At 41.8% G+C, this 26,875-nt stretch overlaps 1 protein-coding gene across 1 annotated transcript in view; it reads right to left on the bottom strand.

Annotated features, from left to right (window-relative positions):
• The window catches only part of LOC132134224 (interferon alpha/beta receptor 1a-like), a 29,786-nt gene extending 3,202 nt beyond the window's left edge, over positions 1-26,584 (bottom strand). Inside the window, exons 1-5 of the mRNA XM_059547020.1 lie at positions 26,464-26,584; positions 25,475-25,604; positions 16,080-16,270; positions 1,195-1,358; positions 212-359 (exon numbers count right to left, since the gene is read on the bottom strand). Of these exons, the coding sequence (XP_059403003.1) occupies positions 212-359; positions 1,195-1,358; positions 16,080-16,270; positions 25,475-25,604; positions 26,464-26,521 (691 nt within the window). The 5' untranslated portion in view covers positions 26,522-26,584. The remainder of the gene's footprint in view (positions 1-211; positions 360-1,194; positions 1,359-16,079; positions 16,271-25,474; positions 25,605-26,463) is intronic.
• Positions 26,585-26,875: the final 291 nt, after the last annotated feature.

Genomic DNA, 26,875 nt, shown 5'->3' with positions numbered 1-26,875 from the left:
TGAACAACCATGTAAAGTATTTAAAAGAACTCACAGGTATGAGTTATACATTTATTAAATTAATCATTCTCCCAAAACAGTAGCCTTTACTAGGTACAATTTGCGGTTAAACCGTCACTGGAAGACTGTTTTTTCATTCTGTTGGCTGAATGTTACACATATGTGATTCAATCTGACATGACTGACTTGTGTGTGTGACGGAGCTGCTGACCTTCAGTGCGTGTGCACTGTGTGTCGCTGTAGACACTGCTCTTGTTATAGAAGACATCACGGCTCTGAACTCTCACACAGTACCACGTCTGTCTGTCCAGCTCAGTCAGCATCACCAGATTGTTGTTCGTCTCCAGAACTTTAGCCTTCTGCAGGGATAGAGCAGGAAATAATGTCACCCAGCAGTGTTATTTATTCAGTAATACTGCATTAAAAACCAAACACACCAGTCATGGCCGTAAAATAAGAAGGTCCGTTAACACAACTGAATGCATCAGGTTTTTTCTGAAATACTGAACTAGGCTATACTTCCAATGCACTTACCATTTCAGCCTAGATTAAGAACAGCATACACTTTTAACTCATGAACATATTTTGATTTGAAACCATTCACCTGTGCGATGGGGGAACGCTCAAACTCTCTGATGACTAAGCATCACTTTGATGAGCAGCATCACTGATTATTTATGCTGCTATGCTCCAATCACCCATCACACAGCAGTGGAGAAACACAAACCTACAGACTAGTGTCAGAGTTCACCTCTCAGTGTGCTGTGAGAAGCCCAATACTGGATTTACTTTATACACTTACTGAAACTGCACAATATCTAAATAATGATCATCATTATACCTATTATTATTATTATTATTATTATTATGAGTATTATATCTTTGTTTTACATTTTTCAAAGTCACACATTAAAAAAATAAAAAACAATAATTCCCACGTTACAGACTTGAGCCCAGTGTGCAGTTTGAACTATAAACATTTTAAGAGTAAAGAATCTGGTTTGAGATCAGAAACCACCATCTTTCTACAGGATGTGGTCACATTACTTGGCAGCATTTCCGAAATCGAAACGGAAGATGGCGAAGTGCTTTGTGTTCCAAGCTTCTTCAAGTCTCAGCAGTCACCACATACAGACAGTATCCACACGCAACTGCTGCTGAAACCCATGCGAGAGCACAAGTGTGCACAGATACCTGAGGCTCTTCAGAGCGTCTCCAGTACTGGATGAGGTAGCTCAACTTGTCTTCTAGCAAAGTTTTCATGGACTGGTTAGTGCTGCTCAGAGGGTCGGTGAAAATGATCTCTAGATCTCCTTTAACCGAGCTCAGCTTCACGCTGGAGGGAGGACCTAAAGCCGCTGAGAACATTAGAAAAGAGCCGGGGTCAGCATCACAGAATCAAACGCCAGTGCCAGGAACAGAGAGACAGACTACGAACAGAATAAGAGCTACAGACAAAAAGAATACTGACAGACAGAGACTGACAGACAGACTATTGACAAAGAGACTACTGAAATCTATTACTGTATCCAGATCAGAGGGTCACTGCAGTCACCCGGATCCAGTACGTATCCAGACCAGATGGTGGATCAGCACCTAGAAAGGACCTCTACATCCCTGAAAGACAGTGGAGACCAGGACAACTAGAGCCCCAGATACAGATCCAGGGCCGGCCCTGACCAATTTGCTCCAACACTCATAATAAATCATCATATTAGAATGATTTCTAAAAGGATCATGTGATAGACCGGATGTCACATGTGACACTGAAGAATGGAGTAATGATGCTGAAAATTCAGCTTTGCATCACAGAAATAAATGATAATTTAAAGTATAATAAATTGAAACAAATTATTTTAAATTGTAATAATATATCACAATATTAAATTTTTTTCTGTATTTTTGATCAAATAAATGCAGGCTTGATGAGCAGAAGAAACTTCTATCTAAAACATTAAAAATAGTAATGTTTCCAAACTTTTGGCCTGTACTGTATCCCCCCAAAACTGCACAACTGTAGAGTAAAACATTAATAAAAAAGTGATAAAAAATGCGTCTTAAAACTGACATGATTGTACAAAATCACAGTCTGGGGACTCAGAACTCAGAACAACTGCTAACATTAAGTTTAAGGTAAAAATAACTGCCATGAAATTATAGTATCTTACTCCTATGCAATAAATTGTTCATTCTCTACATCTCTTTACCTCTGTGTTTATCCTCTTCTCTTCTTTTTGGCACTGTATCTATCGCAGACTATGCTCATTTATAATGTGTCATGTAAATTCGGCCTTCCGTCACAATCAGGAAACTTTCACCGTGTCTAGAACTGGCGCGAGCTGCCAGGCCCGTTTCTACGAGCTGTGTGTTAACAAAAGCAGTGCTGTCTACATTGGATGCGGCGTCGGGCACGCTACACAACAAATTACCAACAACTGATCGTGCGCGCGCTCTGTTTCTGACGCACTTCAAGCACTCGATGGGCGGGGGAAGATTGAAGAGCCAGACTTTTCTTTTTTTTTTTTTTGCTTTATTTGGTAGTATTTCGAATTAATGGTTTTTAAATAGTAGCCTATTCTAAAAAAAAAAAAAATTCACTCGTTCACTCATTCTGGCGCCCCTATGGATGAGTGGCGCCCTTAGCATTTGCCTATACCGCCTATGCCCAGGGCCGGCCCTGTACAGATCCCCTGTAAAGACCTTGTCTCAGAGGAGCACCAGGACAAGACCACAGGAAACAGATGATTCTTCTGCAGTCTGGAATTGAACTACTGGTTTCGTCTGGTCAGAGGAGAACTGGCCCCCCAACTGAGCCTGGTTTCTCCCAAGGTTTTTTTCTCCATTCTGTCACCGATGGAGTTTCGGTTCCTTGCCGCTGTCGCCTCTGGCTTGCTTAGTTGGGGACACTTCATCTACAGCGATATCGTTGACTTGATTGCAAATAAATGCACAGACACTATTTAACTGAACAGAGATGACATCACTGAATTCAATGATGAACTGCCTTTAACTATCATTTTGCATTATTGACACACTGTTTTCCTAATGAATGTTGTTCAGTTGCTTTGACGCAATGTATTTTGTTTAAAGTGCTATATAAATAAAGGTGACTTGACTTGAAAGACAGAGACTGACAGACAGACAGACTGCTGACAGAGAGACTACTAACAGAAAGACAGACTGCTGACAGACAGACAGACTGCTGACAGAGACTACTAACAGACACACAGACTACTGACAGAGAGAGACTGACAGAAAGACAGACAGACTACTGACAGAGACTACTAACAGACAGACAAACTGCTAACAGACATACTAACAGACAGACAGACAGACTGCTGACAGAGACAGACTGCTAAAAAAAGACAGACAGACAGACAGACTGCTGACAGACAGACTAACAGACAGACAGACAGACTGCTGACAGAGACTACTAACAGAGACAGACTGCTAAAAGACAGACTGACAGAAGACAGAGAGACTACTAACAGACAGACAGACAAACAGACTACTGACAGACAGATACTGACAGACAGACTGCTGACAGAGAGACTACTAACAGACAGACAGACAAACAAACAGACAGACTACTGACAGACAGAGACTAACAGACAGAAAGACTGCTGACAGACAGAGACTAACAGACAGACAGACTGCTGACAGAGAGACTACTAACAGAAGCTGACAGACAGACAGACTGACAGACAGACAGACTACTAACAGACGGACAGACTACTGACAGACAGAGGCTAACAGACAGACAGACAGACTGCTGAGAGACAGACTAACAGACAGACAGACTGCTGACAGAGACTACTAACGGAAAGACTACTGACAGACAGAGAATAACAGACAGACAGACTGCTGACAGAGAGAGACTAACAGACAGACAGACTGCTGACAGACAGAGACTAACAGACAGAGACTGCTGACAGAGAGACTACTAACAGACAGAGACTAACAGACAAACAGCTGACAGACAGAGACTGGCAGACAGACAGACTGCTGACAGAGACTACTAACAGACAGACAAACTGATAACAGACAGACTAACATACAGACAGACAGACTGCTGACAGAGACACACTGCTAAAAGACAGACAGACAGACAGACAGACAGACTGCTGACAGACAGACTAACAGACAGACAGACTGCTGACAGAGACTACTAACAGAGACAGACTGCTAAAAGACAGACTGACAGAAGACAGACTGCTGACAGAGAGACTACTAACAGACAGACAGACAAACAGACTACTGACAGACAGACTGCTGACAGAGAGACTACTAACAGACAGACAGACAAACAGACAGACTACTGACAGACAGAGACTGCTGACAGACAGAGACTAACAGACAGACAGACAGACTGACAGACAGACTACTAACAGATGGACAGACTACTGACAGACAGAGGCTAACAGACAGACAGACAGACTGCTGAGAGAGACTACTAACGGAAAGACTACTGACAGACAGAGACTAACAGACAGACAGACTGCTGACAGAGAGAGACTAACAGACAGACAGACTGCTGACAGACAGAGACTAACAGACAGAGACTGCTGACAGACAGAGACTGGCAGACAGACAAACTGCTGACAAAGAGACGACTAACAGACAGACAGACTGCTGACAGACAGAGACTAACAGACAGACAGACTGCTGACAGACAGAGACTGACAGAGAGACAGACTCCTGACAGAGAGACGACTAACAGACAGACAGACTACTGACAGACAGAGACTAACAGACAGACAGACAGACAGACAGACAGACTCCTGACAGAGAGAGACTGACTGACAGACAGACTCCTGACAGAGAGAGACTGACTGACAGACAGACTCCTGACAGAGAGAGACTGACTGACAGACAGACTGCTGACAGAAACTACTAACAGACAGACATACTGCTGAGAGAGAGACTACTAACAAACAGACAGACTACTGACAGACAGAGTCTAACAGACAGACAGACTGCTGACAGACAGAGACTAATAGACAGACAGACTGCTGACAGAGAGACTACTAACAGACAGACAGACTACTGACAGACAGAGACTAACAGACAGACATACTGCTGAAAGAGAGACTACTAACAGAAAGACAGACAGACTGCTGACAGACAGACTGCTGAAAGAGAGAGACTGACTGACAGACAGACTGCTGACAGAGACTACTAACAGACAGACTACTGACAGACAGAGACTAGCAGACAGACAGACTGCTGACAGACAGAGACTAACAGACAGACAGACTGCTTACAGAGACTACTAACTGACAGACAGACTGATGACAGAGACTACTAACAGACAGACAGACAGACAGACAGACAGACAGACTACTGACAGACAGAGACTAACAGACAGACAGACTCCTGACAGAGAGACTACTAACAGACAGACAGACTGGTGACAGAGACTACTAACAGACAGATAGACAGACAGACTACTGACAGACAGAGACTAACAGACAGACAGACAGATTGCTGACAGACAGAGACTGACAGACAGACTCCTGACAGAGAGAGACTGACTGACAGACAGACTGCTGACAGAAACTACTAACAGACAGACATACTGCTGACAGAGAGACTACTAACAGACAGACAGACTACTGACAGACAGAGTCTAACAGACAGACAGACTGCTGACAGAGATTACTAACAGACAGACAAACTGCTGACAGAGAGACTACTAACAGACAGAGACTGACAGACAGACAGACTGATGACAGAGAGACTACTAACAGACAGACAGCTCACAGAGAGACTACTAACAGACACAGACTGCTGTCAAAGAGACTACTAACAGACAGACAGACAGACTACTGACAGAGAGAGACTGACACACAGACTGCTGACAGACAGAGACTAACAGACAGACTGCTTACAGAGACTACTAACAGACAAACAGACTGCTGACAGACAGACTGCTGACAGACAGACTAATAGACAGACAGACTGCTGACTGAGACTACTAACAGAGACCGACTGCTAAAAGACAGACTGACAGAAGACAGACTGCTGACAGAGACACTACTAACAGAAAGACAGACAAACAGACTACTGACAGACAGAGACTGACAGACAGACAGACAGACTACTGACAGCCAGAGACTAACAGACAGAGAGACTACTAACAGAGAGAGACTAACAGACAGACAGCTGACAGACAGAGACTGGCAGACAGACATACTGCTGACAGAGACTACTGACAGACAGACTGCTGACAGACAGAGACTAACAGACAGACAGCTGACAGAGAGACTACTAACAGACAGACTACTGACAGACAGAGACTAACAGACAAACAGACTGCTGACAGACAGAGACTAACAGACGGACAGACTGCTGACAGACAGACTGCTGACAGACAGAGACTAACAGACAGACAGACTGCTGACAGAGAGACTGACTGACAGACAGACAGACTGCACACAGAGAGACTACTAACAGACAGACAGATTACTGACAGAGACTAACAGACAGACAGACTGCTGACAGACAGAGACTAACAGACAGACAGACTGCTGACAGACAGAGACTAACAGACAGACAGACTGCTGACAGACAGAGACTAACAGACAGAAAGACTGCTGACAGAGAGACTACTAACAGACAGACAAACTGCTGACAGACAGAGACTGACAGACAGACAGATAGACTGCTGACAGAGAGACTACTAACAGACAGACAGACTACTGACAGAGACTAACAAACAGACAGACTGCTGACAGACAGAGACTAATAGACAGACAGACTGCTGACAGAGAGACTACTAACAGAAAGACAGACTGCTGACAGACAGACAGACTGCTGACAGAGAGAGACTGACTGACAGACAGACAGACTGCTGACAGAGAGACTACTAACAGACAGACAGACTACTGACAGAGACTAACAAACAGACAGACTGCTGACAGACAGAGACTAACAGACAGACAGACTGCTGACAGAGAGACTACTAACAGACAGAAGACTACTGACAGACAGAGACTAACAGACAGAGTGCTGACAGACAGAGACTGACAGACAGACAAACTCCTGACAGAGACTACTAACAGACAGACAGACTGGTGACAGAGACTACTAACAGACAGACAGACTGGTGACAGAGACTACTAACAGACAGACAGACTACTGACAGACAGACTAACAGACAGACAGCCTGCTGACAGACAGAGACTGACAGACAGACTCCTGACAGAGAGAGACTGACTGACAGACAGACTGCTGACAGAAACTACTAACAGACAGACATACTGCTGACAGAGAGACTACTAACAGACAGACAGACTACTGAAAGACAGTCTAACAGACAAACAGACTGCTGACAGAGATTACTAACAGACAGACTGCAGACAGAGAGACTACTAACAGACAGAGACTGACAGACAGACAGCTAACAGACAGACAGACTGCTGACAGAGAGACTACTAACAGACACAGACTGCTGACAAAGAGACTACTAACAGACAGACAGACTACTGACAGACAGACAGACTGCTGACAGAGAGAGACTGACTGACAGACAGACTGCTTACAGAGACTACTAACAGACAGACAGACTACTAACAGACAGACAGACTGGTGACAGAGACTACTAACAGACAGACAGACAGGTGACAGACTACTAACAGAGAGACAGACAGACTACTGACAGACAGAGACTAACAGACAGACATACTGCTGACAGACAGAGACTGACAGACAGACAGACTCCTGACAGAGAGAGACTGACTGACAGACAGACTCCTGACAGAAACTACTAACAGACAGACAAACTGCTGTAAGAGAGACTACTAACAGACAGACAGACTACTGACAGACAGAGACTGACAGACAGACAGACTCCTGACAGAGAGAGGCTGACTGACAGACTGCTAACAGAGAGACTACTAACAGAGAGACAAACTGCTAACAGAGAGACTACTAACGGAGAGAGACTGACAGAGAGGCTACTAACAGACAGACAGACTGCTGACAAAGAGACTACTAACAGACACAGACTGCTGACAAAGAGACTACTAACAGAAAGACAGACTACTGACAGACCGACTGCTGACAGAGACTACTAACAGACAGACTGCTGACAGAGAGACTACTAACAGACAGACAGACTGCTGACAGAGAGACTACTAACAGACAGACAGACTGCTGACAGAGAGACTACTAACAGACAGACAGACTGCTGACAGAGAGACTACTAACAGACAGACAGACTGCCGACAGAGACTACTAACAGACAGACAGACTGCTGACAGAGAGACTGCTGACAGAGAGACTACTAACAGACAGACAGACAGACTACTGACAGAGACTGACAGACAGACTGCTGACAGAGAGACTACTAACAGATAGACAGACTGCTGACAGAGAGACTACTAACAGACAGACAGACCACTGAGAGAATACTAACAGACAGCCAGACCGCTGACAGACAGAGACTAACAGACAGACAGACTGCTGACAGAGACTACCAACAGACAGACTGGTGACAGAGACTACTAACAGACAGACAGACAGACAGACTACTAACAGACAGACAGACTGCTGACAGAGAGACTACTAACAGACAGACAGACTGCTGACAGAGACTACTTACAGACAGACAGACAGACTACTGACAGACAGAGACTAACAGACAGACAGACTGCTGACAGAGACTACTAACAGACAGACAGACAGACAGACAGACTACTGACAGACAGAGACTAACAGACAGACAGACTGCTGACAGAGAGACTACTAACAGACAGACAGACTGCTGATTGACAGAGACTGACAGACAGACAGACTCCTGACAGAGAGAGACTGGCTGACAGACAGACTGCTGACAGAGACTACTAACAGACAGACAGACTACTGACAGACAAACTACTGACAGACAGACAGACAGCTGACAGAGATTACTAACAGGCAGACAAACTGCTGATAGAGACTACTAACAGACAGACAGACAGACTACTGACAGACAGACAGACTGCTGACAGAGAGACTACTAACAGACAGACAGACTGCTGACAGAGAGACTACTAACAGAACGACAGACTGCTGACAGAGACTGACTGACAGACTGCTGACAGAGAGACTACTAACAGACAGACAGCTGACAGAGAGACTGACAGACAGACAGACAGCTGACAGAGAGAGACTGACTGACAGTCTCTGCAGAGCCCTAAGTCTCAAGGAAGTGGTCAAAAACCCCGTAAAAAACAAGTTTCCTGACCGGCAAAGACCAGGCTGGATGACCAACTAAAATCTGACAGAGTAGTCTCTCTGTCAGCAGTCTGTCTGTCTGTTAGTCTGTCTGTCAGTAGTCTGTCTGTTAGTCTCTGTCAGTCAGTAGTCTGTCTGTCAGTAGTCTCTCTGTCAGCAGTCTGTCTGTCTGTTAGTCTGTCTGTCAGTAGTCTGTCTGTTAGTCTCTGTCTGTCAGCAGTCTGTCTGTCTGTTAGTAGTCTCTGTCAGCAGTCTGTTGGGAGTTCAACATGGGATGCCGAAGTAAGAACCGAGTGAGACTCAGAGCTGGTGCGGTTCCTTCAGTGCACGTAGCTTCGGGTTCTCCCGCCGGCGGGAGACACGGTGGTCACGGATCCATCAGAGATGCAGCTCGACGAAAACGTGAACTGTGCAACGTAAGTCTTTTTTTTTTTTTACATTTACTAACTAACAAATCAGTCAACATAATGATTTAAATAATGAGAAGCAATGTGGCGTGTATAAGTTGTTGTAAAGTACCGCAGCTAGCTTGTTAGGCATAATAACTAATGCTAGTTGCTAGCACAGCTAATTCGTAATTTGTCATGTTTGTTTACAAGGATTTATCAGAAATTGCAAGTAATGAAGTGGGAGATACATCTTCAGCCAGTGCTGCAGTGTTTGTTGCTGACCCAGAGCAAGAGCCTTTCTCTCCACTGGCCCCTCAATCATCTGTGCATCACTTTGGCTCACAGTGTGACCTCAGACCTTCACATCATTCATCAGGTGGATTAACATTTTACATTAAATATAATGTGCAATGAATGAACTACCCAGTGTCCACAGATCAGCAACTTTAACAACTAGCCTACTAACGTTACAATATTACATTTCATTTTTTCCAAGAAGCTGTTTTCTTTTATTTGCTTCTAAGAAGAGTCAAGTTAAGTTATAGCTCCATCATTGCTCAAAGTAAAAAAAATATATTTATGATGTATCATATACATGCTGTTACACAATTGTATAACTGGACCTATTTTTATTCTAGCTGTCCAGGCACAGCCCAAGATGGTCAGTGTGGGGACTCAGACAGAAAGGTTTGAGAAATCAATGTCAACTCCACTGCCCAGTCCTGTGCATACCGATGATGAGTCATCCTCTGTGTTCATGGACAAACCTGGTGATATGTCATGGATCCCAGAGGGGGAAATGACAAGTGATTCATCTGATGAGGAACCACAGCAGGAATCTCACCCTGACCTCAAGTAAGACTTATTTTTCTTTTATTTAAGTTTTTATATGATCAAATTGTCAAGTCAAAAATAATGTTTTTCTTTTTTTTTCCAGTGCTGCTGATAAGTTCATTGTGTGCCAAAGCCAGTTGATGTCTCTCTTTACCATTTGCCCAGCCTGTTGTGGGGAAACCCAAGGCAATGTTGAGAAGCAGGAGGGAACTTTTGTAAAAATAAAGCAAGTAAGAAACTATTTGTGTTTTCTGGTAGAAAATGATGTTGTAACATAACTTGTATAGTTTGTTTTAATCATTATACTTTGTTGTATGTTATAGTCATTTTCTGCCTTTCACATGCATCTCTTAGGTCTGTGCAGCATGTGGGTATCAGCGTTTTTGGCAGAACCAGCCAATGCTGCATCGCAATATGCCAGCTTGCAACCTATTACTGAGTGGGGCCATCCACTTTTCAGGTTGCATGGCTACCCAGACCATCAGGATGTTGAAGCTGTTTGGGCTTCAGAGCATCAGTGCCAGCACCTTCTTTCGCCATCAGCGCTTGTACACGATTCCAACCATCGTGCAGGCGTGGCAGAATGAGCAGGCAGGGATCATCAGAGATCTGAAAGAGATGAGGGGTGGACTGATCCTGTCTGGTGACTGCAGGTAGCACACTTCAGCTTATATCATTACAATGGAAAACAAGTCTAAACTGCATAATATAGTTTAATGTATTAGTTTTTAAGCGCTTTGTGTCGCACTGTATTGGAGCCTTTCATATCATAATACAGTGACTCATTAAACAGCTGTGCTATACATAAACATTTTTTATAGTAGGCTATAAAATAATTGTTTTTTATTAATGTATTTTACAACAATGCAAAGAGCAATGGGTAAAGTTTTACCAGATTAGGCGTTACACTTATTGTCTCTTATTTGTTTCCCACTAAATTATTTTTTTTCTTCCCTAAATGTTCAGATTTTTCTAGATTAAATTTTACTGCTGATTTATCCACTAATGTAGTTTATAATAGCATTTTTGTCACAGATTATGATAAATTATTTTTTGGATGTTGTTTTTCTTTATAATGAAGTTGTCTGTATTAAGTAGATTGTTTAACATACAAAATGGTGATTATCAGTTCAACACACAGTTATATAAATTCTACTTGATTTTTAAAATGGAGCTGGTATCGGTCAATACTCTGAATTTTTGGTATCGGATCGATTCTGAAAAAATCCCACCTCATTGTGGTCGTACACTCATGACTCATCTTAAAAACAAAATGTTTGTTTATGCAGGATCAACTGTAGCAGTTAAACTGGAGAGTGTAGCTACTAGAACAGCACTGGTAAAGGATGTTCGGCAGTTGTCCCCACAGCATCAGACTTTTTCACTGGAGGCATTTCACTCCCTTATCCTGCACTTTGCACCAAAGCACACTGGGTTCTCCTTTCTTGGGATGTACAGCAGGTAAGTGTGTGATGTGAAAGAATGAGTACTTTCTGAAACTAATGCAGTCTAACACAGCAGCCCAAATTTCATTAAATTTGCAGTAAGCAATGCTTTTCTCCCCAGTTTTTTACTTCTGGGTTTATTTACATATGCACAACTTGTAATGGGTAAAATTACTTTTTTTTTCTCTACAGACTTCTCTTGGCAGCCATGCATTTCAACCACAATGGCAGCAGAGAAGTTGCTCGAACCAGTGATGGTGAGGCGTGTTATGCGGTTCGCTACCCAAGGTTCCGCAAAGGTGGCTGGGTAGTCCGTCCTGTTAAGGAAAAGCCATCATATGGTGGGCAGTTTCAGTCAGTTCTTAAATATTAAGCAAGTCAGACCACGAGTTAGCAATGAATGTGATCTACACTTTTGCTTCCTTCTCCCAGCATATGCATCAGCCCTCATAGAGTCTCTGAGAGAGGAATACTCCAGGTCACCACAGGCTCTACGAGAACGCAGCACAGTTTTGTTTTCCACTACACCTGCTCCCCTTTCCAGATCCCTCCAGAGGATCAACAAGGATGAGGCTGTTGGCGTGTATATAACACAGCATTCACGATTTAACACGTTAACGAAATCTTAGTGTGATACCCGAAAGATTGTTAAATTGTATATATGATCATAAAAAGTTTTATACGACAATTTGTGATTTGTTTGTTTATTTTCTATTGATTGTCAACAAAATTTAGCCATTCAAAACCTTTATAGAGTCCTCCTTCCTCTGGAAACTGTCTTCTAATGGCTGACACAACACATGCAGGTAAGGGCTTCCTGATGTGCCTGCCCAGAATGCCATAGGCCCAGCGGACAACCTGTCGGTATGCAGTGTAGCGGTATTGCCTTGAGACATGGAAGAAATATCAATATTGATAGTCTTATACCAATGGCATCAAATAGTGTGATATATGTTTTAGCTGCGTTTGTGCTCAGGGGACAGGCAGCTAGCGGATGGTGAGGAGATATCGATGTTTGCGGTATGTGAAAAATGTTTTGGCCTAAAAAACGCGTGAGATCGCTTAGAACATGTCTTTTTAGCTCAAAAGTAATAAATTATCTCTACCATAAACATACTCATGTCTGCTGGCCTGGAGAGGTCCATGCTCCTGTCTGAAGTGCATATAGGCTATCTGTAGCACATATGGGTTCAGACAGCAAGCCTCGAAGCCTGGGTGCAGAGTCAGGCACTGCACATCAAGTCTGGGTGTGACATTTTCCACTAAGGCCCTGTATGCATCCACCTCCCTGCAACACTGACTTTCCTCAGCTTTAAACATTGCCTCGCATTTCCCACACATGCACCTATGGAACAAAAAATTGTATCAGGAATAAAAATATCTCTGTCTCTCGATGAGAAACTGCTATAGTTATATCACGTAACGTAAGTCTGGACGGATATTAAGGAGCATGACAAACGCCTGATCAAAGCTTAGTTTCTGTTATTGTAAGTTCCAATACGCCCAGATGACCAATAATGTCTTTGCTATTAACTGATATACGATGGTAATAATCTGTACAATATTGTGAGCACAGTTTATATCGTTAGCGAACGTGTATCTATAAGCTAACACTGGTCTCTCACCAAGACACCTGCCCTGTTCTCCACTGGTTCTCTTCAAACCACAACTCAATTTGTCTCCTCTGACCGTTGTTCTGTCTAACATTAATCCTGGCCTGTCCCTGCTTCTCATCCAAGAAATGCCTACCCGGACCCGACTCGGACCCCTCTATTATTTGAAAGCTGGACCCGAACCCGCCGGGAAGACACAGACCCGACTGGACCCGATTGTCACATATTCCACCTTAAATTGCTATTACAAGTCAATAAATCTGTTGCGAAAAATACAACTTTTTTTCTAATCTAATTTAAGGAGCCGTAGTTTCTCTTCCTTGTACCTGACTGTCTGTTATGCATCAAAATCCTCCGACAAGAAAGTTATCCATGTTATTCCTCTCGTTATTTCAAGTCCGAGCTTAATCCACTCATTATTTCAGCTTCAAAAGTCCTCTTGATGTCACGGTTACGACTGCGCACATGTACATTCTGACTCGAGTTAACTCGCATAATAATTTTGACTGTTTGCCCTTTTGAACTATAATAACGATCGCTCGTGCAATGCCATGGCCGCTCACTTATTTATTTGCTATCATCTCTGTGCTCTCTGCTCTGCGTTGAGTCTGAATCTGACCAATAAAACTTTAAGATTAAACGGTTCATTTATATTATTAAAAAAATGGTAGAAAATGTAAAGCGCGGTTTGTCCCTCACTGGTTGCCATAGAAACATGACACACACTCGAGACTGCACATGCGTGCTAGCCGGATCAACCTGAAATATGCTTTTTAAATTAATCTGAGCGTCATCGAAAACATTCATGTGCCGGTTCACCTCAGATCTTGTTGCGGATTTGAAATATATTAAATATGAGGGTGTCAAGTCTGCAAGCATTATTACCGTGTGTGCCCTTGCATTAACTCTGAGTCTGCGCACTCTGCTTCTAACGGCAGAGAGAGAGATCGCTTTTTTCTTTCTTTTTTTGGCTCACACTTTTCTTTTCCTAATTTTACAAGTTGCAAGAAACACAAGCAGTGTGTGATCGCGGCCGGGTGTTCTCCGATCGCACGGGTATTACGCACAATGTTAAACAGACCCGGGACCCGAAGTAATAGATTCGGACCTGACCCGGACCCAGCTGATCATTTAAAATATAGACCTGAACCCGTACGGGTCTCGGGTGCACTGTGAAGACCTCTATTTTAAACTAAAACATGTCAGATTTTCCGCCACGGGATGAGAGCTTATTACGAAAACGAATACTTATTTTTGATAATTGTTATTTCATTTCAGTTAGTTTTTCAATAAATTTTGATCGTTTCGTTTAGTTTTAATTTTTCATTTATTCTGAATTTTACATTTTATTTCAGTTAACGAAAATGTTTTTTTTTAACTGATAGTTTTAGTCTCAGTTTCAGTTATTATTTACAAAAATAACCTTGCAGACTACTGACAGACATACTACTGACAGACAGAGACAGACAGACAAATGACAGAGACTGACAGACTACTGACAGAAATACTAATGACAAACAGACTACTGACAGACAGACTACTGACAGACAGAGAGACAGACAGAGACTGACAGACTACTGACAGAAATACTAATGACAAACAGACTACTGACAGACATACTACTGGCAAACAGAGACTGACAAACGTACTACTGACAAACAGAGACAGACAGACTACTGACAGACACACAGACAACTGACAAAGACTGAGAGACTACTGACAGATAGACTAATGACAGACTACTGACAAACAGAGAGACAGACTAATGACAGACATACTACTGACAAACAGAGACAGAAAGACTACTGACAGAGACAGAAAGACTAATGACAGACATACCACTGACAGAGACAGACAGACTAATGACAGACATACTACTGACAGAGACAGACAGACTAATGACAGACACTACTGACAAACAGAGAGACAGACAGAAAGACGTATGACAGACATACTACTGACAAGAGAGACAGACAGACTAATGACAGACATAATACTGACAGAGACAGACAGACTAATGACAGACAAACTAATGACAGACATACTACTGACAGAGACAGACAGGCTAATGATAGACATAGTACTGACAAACAGAGAGACAGACAGACTAATGACAGACATAATACTGACAAACAGAAACAGACAAATAACAGATATACTAATGACAGAGACAGACAGGCTAATGACAGACATACTACTGACAAACAGAGAGACAGACTAATGACAGACATACTACTGACAAACAGAGAGACAGACAGACTAATGACAGACATACTACTGACAAACAGAGAGACAGACAGACTAATGACAGACATACTACTGAAAAACATACTACTGACAAACAGAGACAGACTAATGACAGACATACTACTGACAAACAGAGAGACAGACTACTGGCAGAGAGACTGACAGACAGTAGTGCTGGGCAGTATACCGGTATACAGGGCAGTATATTATTTTTCTTAATTCTTTTCTTATATTATTTTTCTTATAGACAGACAGACAGACAGAAAGAGACAGACTGCTGAGAGACAGACAGACTACTGATAGACACACAGATAGACAGTCAGACGGCTCACCATGATCCTCAGGACAGAAACTGATCTGGACCCAGCTGGAGGATTGCTGTGATGTGTTGGCCCGCACACGCAGCAGAAAAGAGATTTTGTAATGCAGTATAGCTCCAGTGAAATCACAGTGATGCTCCAAAACATTGACACACACCAATCTCCATTTCTTCTCATTACTGGCCTTCCGGGACCGATACTCCCTGTTGGAGGAAAGGACGACATGAGTGCACTTGATCTGACAGTAAAGCAGTGCTTCCCAAACCTGTTCGTGAAGCCCCAGTGCTGTCTCCATCAAACACACATGATTCAGCTCATCAGCAGACACTGAAACGAGTCTGTCAGATAAGTAGACGTGTTGGACGTGGTTGTATTGGGCTCCAGGAACAAACTTGAAAAGAACAACAAAACAGTTCAGGTGGTCATCCGATCCTGGACAGATGAGTACCTCAGAGAAACAACTGAAGATCTTTCATTTAGAGGTCACTGAAGCATTAAAATGTCGTCCCACTTTTGGACGTCCCAAGGTTTACTAGCTTCTGTTTTTGTCAAGCCACTGCCTCACAACCCTACTATACAGTAAGGCACACTAATCATTCATTTAGTTTATGACTAAATGATAGGGCTGGACAATAAAACATTGTCAATATCAGTGTGTGACATCAGAACACCTACAAGAAAAGTGGCGTACCTGTAGGCGGTGTGGAAATTATCAATAACAGAGGACATGTCAGCTTGCCAGTGTAGCAGTATTTTTGTTTCTATTCTTCAGACCAACATCAGAACACCATTGTATGTGAGCTTTATATTAAAAATGTCCTGGCCAAGAACGGAAACACAAGCAACTTATTTCATCATCTTAAATCGCTGCCACGCTTTGGAAAATGCAGCTTGTTGTCCATTTACCTAACCTCAACAAACAACTCACAAGCAGTCCACAATGGAGAAGTACTCCACAACAATGCCTTCTGAGAAAACTTCCAAACGATAACATTACAGACGTGCATCTCAATAATTTAGAATTTCGTGGAAAAGTTCATTTCAGTAATTTAACTCAAATTGTGAAACTCGTGTATTAAATAAATTCAATGCACAGAGACTGAAGTAGTTTAAGTCTTTGGCTCTTTTAATTGTGATGATTTTTGCTCCCGTTTAACAAAAACTCACCAATTCACCATCTCAACAAATTAGAATATGGTCACATGCCAATCAGCTTATCAACTCAAAACACCTGCAAAGGTTTCATGAGCCTTCAAAATTATTTCTCAGTTTGGTTCACTAGGCTAAACAATCATGGGGAAGACTGCTGATCTGACAGTTGTCCAGAAGACAATCTTTGACACTCTTCACAAGGAGGGTAAGCCACAAACATTCATTGCCAAAAAAGATGGCTGTTCACAGAGTGCTGTATCCAAGAATGTTAACAGAAAGGAAAAAGTCTGGAAGAAGAAGATGCACAACTAACGGAGAGAACCACAGCCTTATGAGGATTGTTAAGCAAAATCAATTCAAGATTTTGAGTGAACTTCACAAGGAATGAACTGAGGCTGGGGTCAAGGCATGAACAACCATGAATTTGCTGAACCACAGACAACTTCAGAGGCATCTTACCTGGGCTAAGCTGGAAACCCAGGTCCTAGGTATTGTCTACACAGAGTCGCATTTCGCTGTATATGTATACATTTCAATAGTTCACGCTTACATATAATTAGCTGAGGTATGGAATGCGTATTTGGCGTGCTGTCCGGGGAAGGGCTCCGAGCTCGGGAATGGCCCGAACCTAGAGTACCCCCACTTCCCCGTCTATTTATAAAGTGAACTTGAAGTGAGGAGATGGGGTGGAGGAGGGATGCTGATAAACCGTAAATGGATAGAGGTAAGTCAGCGATATTTATACTATGGGATTGATTACTTGATTATGGTCCACCTGTGTTGGTTAGGCTGACAAAGTAAGTATCTGACGCGCTCCTCCCGAATCTTATTGATAAAATTACATTTTGTGTCTTATAGGGGTTTGGACCACACGGATCTGGCGTTTTGGGAGAGTGAAAAAAACAATCTTTCTTTTTGAGACTGGGTCCCAGAGTAGATAAATTTGAATACTTTACCTTTGTATTTTCTTTTTGACAGCGAATCGGTATATTTTCTGGAACTATGACTTCATCAACCCACATCTCGCCCCTAGTCACACCATTATGTCTTGTAACAGCAATAAAAACATGAACAAACACTGAATAATTGTCTTTTTATTAACATTAACACAGATTAAATGTATTGTTCCATGTTTGTGTCTATACCGTGTGCAATGTTTATGCGTATAGTCCAAGTCTTCTTCTCCATCTTTAAAGGTCCTATGACATGACAATTTCACTTTCTGAGGTTTTTTAACATTAATATGACTTCCCCTAGCATGTATGTGGTCCCCAACTTTCAAAAAATTGTAATCGGTGTAAATCGAGATTTTGCTATCTTTCTCTGCCTTTGAGAAAATGGAAGCTCAAACGGGCTGATCTGGAATCTCCTCTTTGTGACGTTGTAAAGAGAAATGTTACCTCCCCTTTCTCTGCTTTGCCCACCCAAATATTTACATATAATTCAGTCGCAATATCAGCACAGGCGTTACAAACAGACTTTTATGATATGGATTCGACAGCACCGGCACAAACAGTGAGTAACAGTGTTCATTAATGCCTGATCTGTGATCAGTGATTTCTGATGTGTAGTTAATCATTCAAGTTCACACAGACTTTCTTTCTAAATCGTTTAATACTGTTTATGCATCAGTGAATCAAGCCAGTGTCTAAACGATCAACTTCACGTTGTTTCTCTTAGTAGCATGAAACAAATCTGTTATTTAAATTGTGATTTAACTACAGAGAGCGATCAAAGAACGCTCCCTTTTTTTCCGGAGCTCTCACACATCGCGAGTATATATTATCTGCACTCTTGCCTAAACTGCCGTTACAATGAATGACGCTGTTATGCTGCACAACAAAGCTCTTACTGTATTCATGTGTTTGCTGTTAGTTGTGGTGAAAGCATTTTGTGAGAGAAAACGTGTTGCAATAATGAGATCAATGCATTCACGCGATAAACAGACTCTGTCTACTCAATGCTCATCACTGCAGCCTTTCATGTGATGGGAAAAGATCGAAAAAATAATTATATAATCAACAGATCCACAATTCGTTAATCTCGACAGCTGTAGTATATATATATATATATATATATATATATATATATATATATATTTGAGAGGGGTCCACATGTAATACGCATTTCAAATGCAAAGATGTCAGCCAATCACAACAGTTGTGGTTTACTCGGAGTCTCACAGCAGACACGCCCCTTCAAACAGAGCATTCAAGCCAGAGGGCTAATATCAGGATATAAAAAATGATTTTTATTTCTAAATTTTAAATGTAAAAATCATACTAACAATATAAGTACACCTAAGGAAACATTAAAAAGCATTTAAAGAAAAGGAAATAATCCATGTCATGCGACCTTTAAGTGTATTTCTGTGGCAGAAGGAAGGGTTGAGAAGCTCATAGCCCAAGTTGCTTGAAGTCCAGTGTTAAGTTTCCACAGTCTTTGATGATTTGGTGTGCAATGTCATCTGCTGGTGTTGGTCCATTGTGTTTTTTGAAAACCAAAGTCACTGCACCCGTTTACCAAGAAATCTTGGAGCACTTCATGCTACCTTCATTTTTCAGCAGGATTTGGCACCTGCCCACACTGCCAAAAGCACCAAAAGTTGGTTAAAGGACCATGGTGTTGGTGTGCTTGACTGGCCAGCAAACTCACCAGACCTGAACCCCAGAGAGAATCTATGGGTTATTGTCAAGAGGAAGATGAGAAACAAGAGACCAAACAATGCAGATGAGCTGAAGGCCACTGTCAAAGAAACCTGGGCTTCCATACCACCTCAGCAGTGCTACAAACTGATCACCTCCATGCCCGAATTGAGACAGTAAATAAAGCAAAAGGAGCCCCTACCAAGTATTAAGTACATGTGCAACCGAGCTCAGTGTACTATATTGCTAAAGAAATGCTGCTATTCAGGATGGTGTAGAAATCAGGTTTCAAAAGTCTTCTTAGCGTAGATGATCCGCGCTGTTGTCTCGGTCAACATGTATTTTACAAAGACTGCTATTCCAGAGCTCTATTCAGAGTATAGTCAAGCAGTGGAGAAGGAGCAGTCCACCATCTCATATTTTGCATCAACCGCAGACATCTGGAAGAGTCGCACATGTGACCATGTACATAAGCTTAAGTGTGCATTTACATGGGGGAATCCACTTGGGGAAATTTATTGTGCAAAACCTGTCTGATGCGCTGGTCTCATGGGCTCGGCATGAAAGCAACCAAGTTTGCATCACCACAGACAGCAGGGCGAATGTAGTGAGAGCCAATTCACTTAACATCTGGGACTCATTGCAATGTTTTGGCCACCACTTGCAGCTATTGGCAAGTAGCGTTGTAACTTAAATTAAGTACAATCACATAAAAACACATTTTGTCCAGCTGATTACTAACAATATCTCTAATGTTTTCAACTACTTGTAAATTATGCCAAAATTCCCATTCTAAACAGTGACACGGGTCAGTGCAGTCGCCTGTCAATGATGCTAGTTACCCTTTGTTACCGCCTTTACTGACGTAGAAACCACATGACAACAGTGTCGTGGACAAATGGGGAAGTAGTGTCTAACGTCCAGCAAACCACTAGCTTGCTTCAAGCAGTTCTTTATTTACTTCTTGCACGTTTTATGGTGGATTGTGTTACTTATTTACAGAACATAATTACTGTTTACCGTCTGCCGCTGGTTCTGACGACAAGGACAGCTCGCGTAAGCGATCCGCGCGAGGACGTGTCTGATCAATAGTCTGATCGAGTCTTTGCATCCGTTAACTCCATGATTTATCTTTCCGTCTGATTGATGGCCATCAGCAGTTGGGTAGAAGACAACAAATCCAATCATTCCAAAACTCAATCAACCCAAACTTCAGTTTATGATGGAGTCACCCACAAGAATGCTGGAACAACGAACGGCCATTGCTGAAGTCCAGGCTTCAAACAGAAGCACCCGACACCTGGTTCCATCATGGCAGGACGTTGATGTCTTAGAATATGCACGAAGCACTAAGTCCCTTACTGGATTTCACAGATTCCCTTTCTGGGGAGTCATACGTGAATCCTGTTCTCCAGCTACTCAGAACAAAATTACTCGGTGCTAATGAACAGGACGCTCAACACAAAGACTTTAAGACCAAAATCATGGCATCCCTTGATGAAAAATATGCAGACCAGGTCACTGATGACCCATTCAATGTGGCTACTTTAGTTGACCCGATTCAAAGCTCAGTACATCAAGCTAGACAAGACAGAAGCCATTAAAACAGGGGGCTTGCTGAAATGATGGATGATGACCAAGGCCCACCCCAGGCAGAGACTCTGGTTGAAACAGATGCAGCAGGTGCAGAAGGAGGAGTTTCTGCTGAACCACCTCCACCACTGGGTATGAAGAAGCAATGAAAGTCTTAGGGTAGTTTCTTCAAAAAGCAAAGCCCTAGTGCAGATGCCTTACCTCTCACTGAAAGACAGAGTGATGTCTCCTGACACTGACAGGGTGTCTGAACCGCTGGAGTGGTGGAGGCTACATGAGCGCAACTTCCTGAGAGTGAGCAAGCTTGCAAAACAAATACTTGCCACCAGCACCCCCTCTGAAATCATATTTAGCACAGGGGGTAATGTGGTCACATGTACCAGGGCAGCATTAAAACCAGAGAGAGTGAACCAATTTGTCTTTGCTCACAATTAATAATGAAGCTATGTTTCTGTGAATATTGATGTTTGGTTGCTGTACTTAAAAGCTGAGGTTGGTTTGTTAGTTAGATTTTCATCTTGTTTTGCTTATTCCACTCATTTGTATCATATCGTAGCCAACGGTTTAAATAAATGCCTTTTTAAATATATACAAATAATAGAACGTTTATTAAAGGTGATATTACTCTTGCCAAGCTATGATTTCTGAGAGATGCACAGAGAGGCAACAAAAATGCTGTGTTTCATTTACGCTCTTTACACTCAAAGTTTACATTCATTCACGTCACACTATTGCGTAAATTTAGAGGTCTGTGTAAAAGATTGTGCTGATCCCCTGATTCAACTGTCATCTAGCAAACACCAGACTGTACCAGCCTCAGCCCAATATTCAGGCAGGATTATTCCTTGCCTGTTATCCATTTTTGGAGCCATTACCCGTGCCATTCCGAATAAGGTATTCTCGAGGTATTCACACAAGTGCAGTATGGAGAACCTCAAGGCTCAGTACTAGGACCGCTACTCTTTATGCTTTATATGTTACCCTTGGGAGATATCATCAGGAAACATGGTGTTAGCTTTCACTTTTATGCTTATGATACTCCGCTCTATATTTCTTCGCGGCCCGGTGAAACACACCAATTTGAAAAACTAATGGATTGCATAGTCGATATAAAAAACTGGATGACGAGTAAGTTCTTACTGCTAAATTCTGAAAAAAGAGGTGTTAATTATAGGGCCTAAAAACTCTGCATGTAATAATCTAGAACACTGTCTAAGACTTGATGGCTGCTCTGTCAATTCTTCATCATCAGTTAGGAATCTAGGTGTGCTATTTGATCGCAATCTTTCCTTAGAAAGCCACATTTCTAGCATTTGTAAAACAGCATTTTTCCATCTGAAAAATATATCTAAATTATGGCCTATGCTCTCAATGTCAAATGCAGAAATGTTAATCTATGCATTTATGACCTCAAGGTTAGATTATTGTAATGCTTCATTGGGTGGTTGTTCTGCACGCTTAGTAAACAAACTACAGCTAGTCCAAAATGCAGCAGCAAGAGTTCTTACTAGAACCAGGAAGTATGACCATATTAGCCCGGTCCTGTCGACACTGCACTGGCTCCCTATCAAACATCGTATAGATTTTAAAATATTGCTTATTACTTATAAAGCCCTGAATGGTTTAGCACCTCAGTATTTGAATGAGCTCCTTTTACATTATAATCCTCTACGTCCGCTACGTTCTCAAAACTCAGGCAATTTGATAATACCTAGAATATCAAAATCAACTGCAGGCGGCAGATCCTTTTCCTATTTGGTGCCTAAACTCTGAAATAACCTACCTAACATTGTTCGGGAGGCAGACACACTCTTGCAGTTTAAATGTAGATTAAAGACCGATCTCTTTAACCTGGCTTATACACATAACATACCAATATGTTTCTAATATCCAAATCCGTTGAAGGATTTTTAGGCTGGATTAATTAGGTAAAACCGGAACCGGGAACACTTCCCATAATACCCGATGTACTTGCTACATCATTAGAAGAATGGCATCTACGCTAATATTAGTCTGTTTCTCTCTTATTCCGAGGTCACTGTAGCCACCAGATCCAGTCTGTGTCCAGATCAGAGGGTCACTGCAGTCACCCGGATCCAGTACGTATCCAGACCAGATGCTGGATCAGCACCTAGAAAGGACCTCTACATCCCTGAAAGACAGCGGAGACCAGGACAACTAGAGCCCCAGATACAGATCCCCTGTAAAGACCTTGTCTCAGAGGAGCACCAGGACAAGACCACAGGAAACAGATGATTCTTCTGCACAATCTGACTTTGCTGCAGTTTGGAATTGAACTACTGGTTTCGTCTGGTCAGAGGAGAACTGGTCCCCCAACTGAGCCTGGTTTCTCCCAAGGTTTTTTTCTCCATTCTGTCACCGATGGAGTTTCGGTTCCTTGCCGCTGTCGCCTCTGGCTTGCTTAGTTGGGGTCACTTCATCTACAGCAATATCTTTGACTTGATTGCAAATAAATGCACAGACACTATTTAACTGAACAGAGATGACATAACTGAATTCAATGATGAACTGTCATTTTGCATTATTGACACTGTTTTCCTAATGAATGTTGTTCAGTTGCTTTGACGATGTATTTTGTTTAAAGCGCTATATAAATAAAGGTGACTTGACACCCCTAATTATTACATTGCATGTTTTAATTTTACATGTAACATAGATAAAGTGATAGAAAGTAACAGCTACACACAATATTGTAATCCTCAATTTGTGTTGTACTCGAAAACTGTGCATTAGGGGTGTAACGGTACGCAAAAATCACGGTTTTGTTCATTTCAATACAGTAAGGGAAAGAGATGCAAACATTAAACTGCAGGTTGTTTATTACTATAAACTTTTTTTAACAATTTGTTTACACTTTTTAATAATATATATATATATAATATATATATATATATATATATATATAAAAAGAGTAAGAAATAAAATACTGCTGCAAAGTTCTCCACTAAATAAAATTATCTCAGTCTCAAACCAATATCATATAATAAAATAATGAAAAATATAAATAAATAACTATGATTACAGTGCAGCATTACCAATCCCAGCTTGTAGGCCTGCTCATATTTAAAAAATATATATATAATTTTTCCAAAGTGTAAAGTGCAGCATCAACAGTTTAAGTTTTTAGACCTGCTCAGATTTCGTTATTGCGTTGGACCGATCGGAATTAAGATCAAAGGTCTGTTCAAATGCCAACGGGAGCTGCGTTTGAATTACAATAATTTTTTTCCTAGTTGTAGTGATGTTCACACTCGCGTGATGCCTTTTGAAAACCTTAGGCCGGTGACACACTGGCATATTGCACCTGTCAAACATAGTCTATTTTGCCATCAGTACTGTTGACTGTGTCCTTTATCAGTAGGCTTTATATTTATGCTCAACATGAAGTATAGATATTGTTGTCGTGAAGACAAGATCCTGGTCTGTCGGTGGTCTCCCTCTAGGTCACCTACAGTAGCAGCAGCAGCGCGCCAGTGCCGCGTCAGGCACGATTCTGGTGTGTAAAGACACAGAAAACACGAAGCAGCCGTCACGCAACTGACACGCAGCAGAAACGCCACGCTCACGCCACGCAGCAGTGTGTCACCGGCCTTAGATCAGCTGCAGGGCAGGATTTGCGCTGAACGCTGAGATTTCCGCCACTTAATATGTTCGTGTGGAAACACGAAAATGTACCTATGTTCCGCATACAAAATATTGCATTCGGTCATTCGGTACACACGTGCACCGTACCGAAAGCACTGTACCAAAACGGTCCGGTACGAATACACGTACCATTACACCCCTACTGTGCATGCATTATGGTTAATGCACACTCAAGTAGATTGTTTCTGACTAGTGGTTATAGTACAGAGAGTATGTGATGTCTCGTGACCTGTAGAAACTATCAGTTGTATTTTTTATTTATTCACTTTAACAGTAGATTCAGTCACAAGCCCAAATAAGCATGTACAACCGGGTCATGTGCATGAAGCAAACACATATAAAGGCTCTTACTCCAGACACTGTGTGGTGAAGGTGACGGTCTGGTTGATGGCGGTCTCATGAGGCCAGTCCCACCGCAGCACATAACGGGTGTTGAGCGAGTCCATGCTGACGTTCTCAGGACACCTCAGATCTCCAAATCCTGCCAGACACACAGAGACAGCACACCCACTTATTTATATATGAACAGACTTTTTATGCTGGCTAACATTAGTTACATTTATTTAAGGTTACCACAACCTGATGAGTGTTACAGCAAAATATAAAGCAAAAGAGAAAATGCGAATGAGAAGAGCTCGTGCCACAAGCCATCCTGTTACAGCAAGTCACAGTCAAAAACCAAGACTGCGTTAAAGTTAGTTTGAGGTTTGACATTTGTATTTTTCTGTTTGCCAATTAAACAGCTCTGTGTAGTAACAGCTGCTCCATGTGAAATCTTTATGTCAGATAGTGTCAGTTTAATGGATTTATATTATTGCACACATTAAAAGTTTTAAAATTATAAAATAGCATGTATAATAATTCCAAAAATAACAGGGATGTTTTTCTGAACATTTTATTGATTGTATATCATAATGTCACCTAGTTAAATTGTTTAATTAATTTAAATTGTTATTTTATTTTTTTATTTCCCCCTAGGAAGCCTTGTGCAACGTAAAGGGCATATATTTATGACTATCTGAGCCAAAAAGAGTTTAATTGGCAAAAACAATGAATATCCAATGAATGTCCAAACTCTAACTTTACAGCATCGCTCTCCAGACGTCTGAAGGTCAAACTGAAATAAATTACCATTTACAGTTAATCTTGATGACTTTACATTATTTGTTTTGGTCTTTTTGAGCGGAAATTCCTCAAACTGGAAGCGCCTCCACTATCTAAGAAACAGCAGACTCGTTAAAGGTGGTCTAGGATCTGTTTTACAGTCGCGCAGTTAAACCGTTTTGTGGCAGATGATGAGAAGTAGTTAGAGTGAGTACAGAGTCAGAAGATGAACTCACCCGTGGACACTTTGAGCAGAAGCAGAGAACAGACGCAGAAGCAGCGGAGCGCCTCCATGTCCACATTGAGCTGCTGCTCGGGGTTTGCGTGCACACTTCTGTCACTTCCGCTCGAGTACAAACAACACAGTTCTTATTCATACAATCTCTTCTCTCCTCCTTCTGCCTCTTCTTCTTTCTTGGTAGTTTATTGACGGTTGGCAAACCAGCTTATAGGTGCATTACCACCACCGACTGGACTGGAGTGTGGATCAAGATTTATGCAATATATGATGGCCATATAAAACAAATAAATAAAAATAAACACCAAAATACACCTTATTATATTATATAGTCTCTTACTTAATTCACAATCTTTTATACACCTAATTATATTATCATATATCTTGTTAGCTGATTTGCCAAATAAACC

The sequence above is a fragment of the Carassius carassius genome, unplaced genomic scaffold, assembly GCF_963082965.1.
Source record: "Carassius carassius unplaced genomic scaffold, fCarCar2.1 SCAFFOLD_58, whole genome shotgun sequence".
In the NCBI taxonomy this organism is placed as follows: Eukaryota; Metazoa; Chordata; class Actinopteri; order Cypriniformes; family Cyprinidae; genus Carassius; species Carassius carassius.
This window is presented reverse-complemented; position numbering and strand designations above follow the sequence as displayed.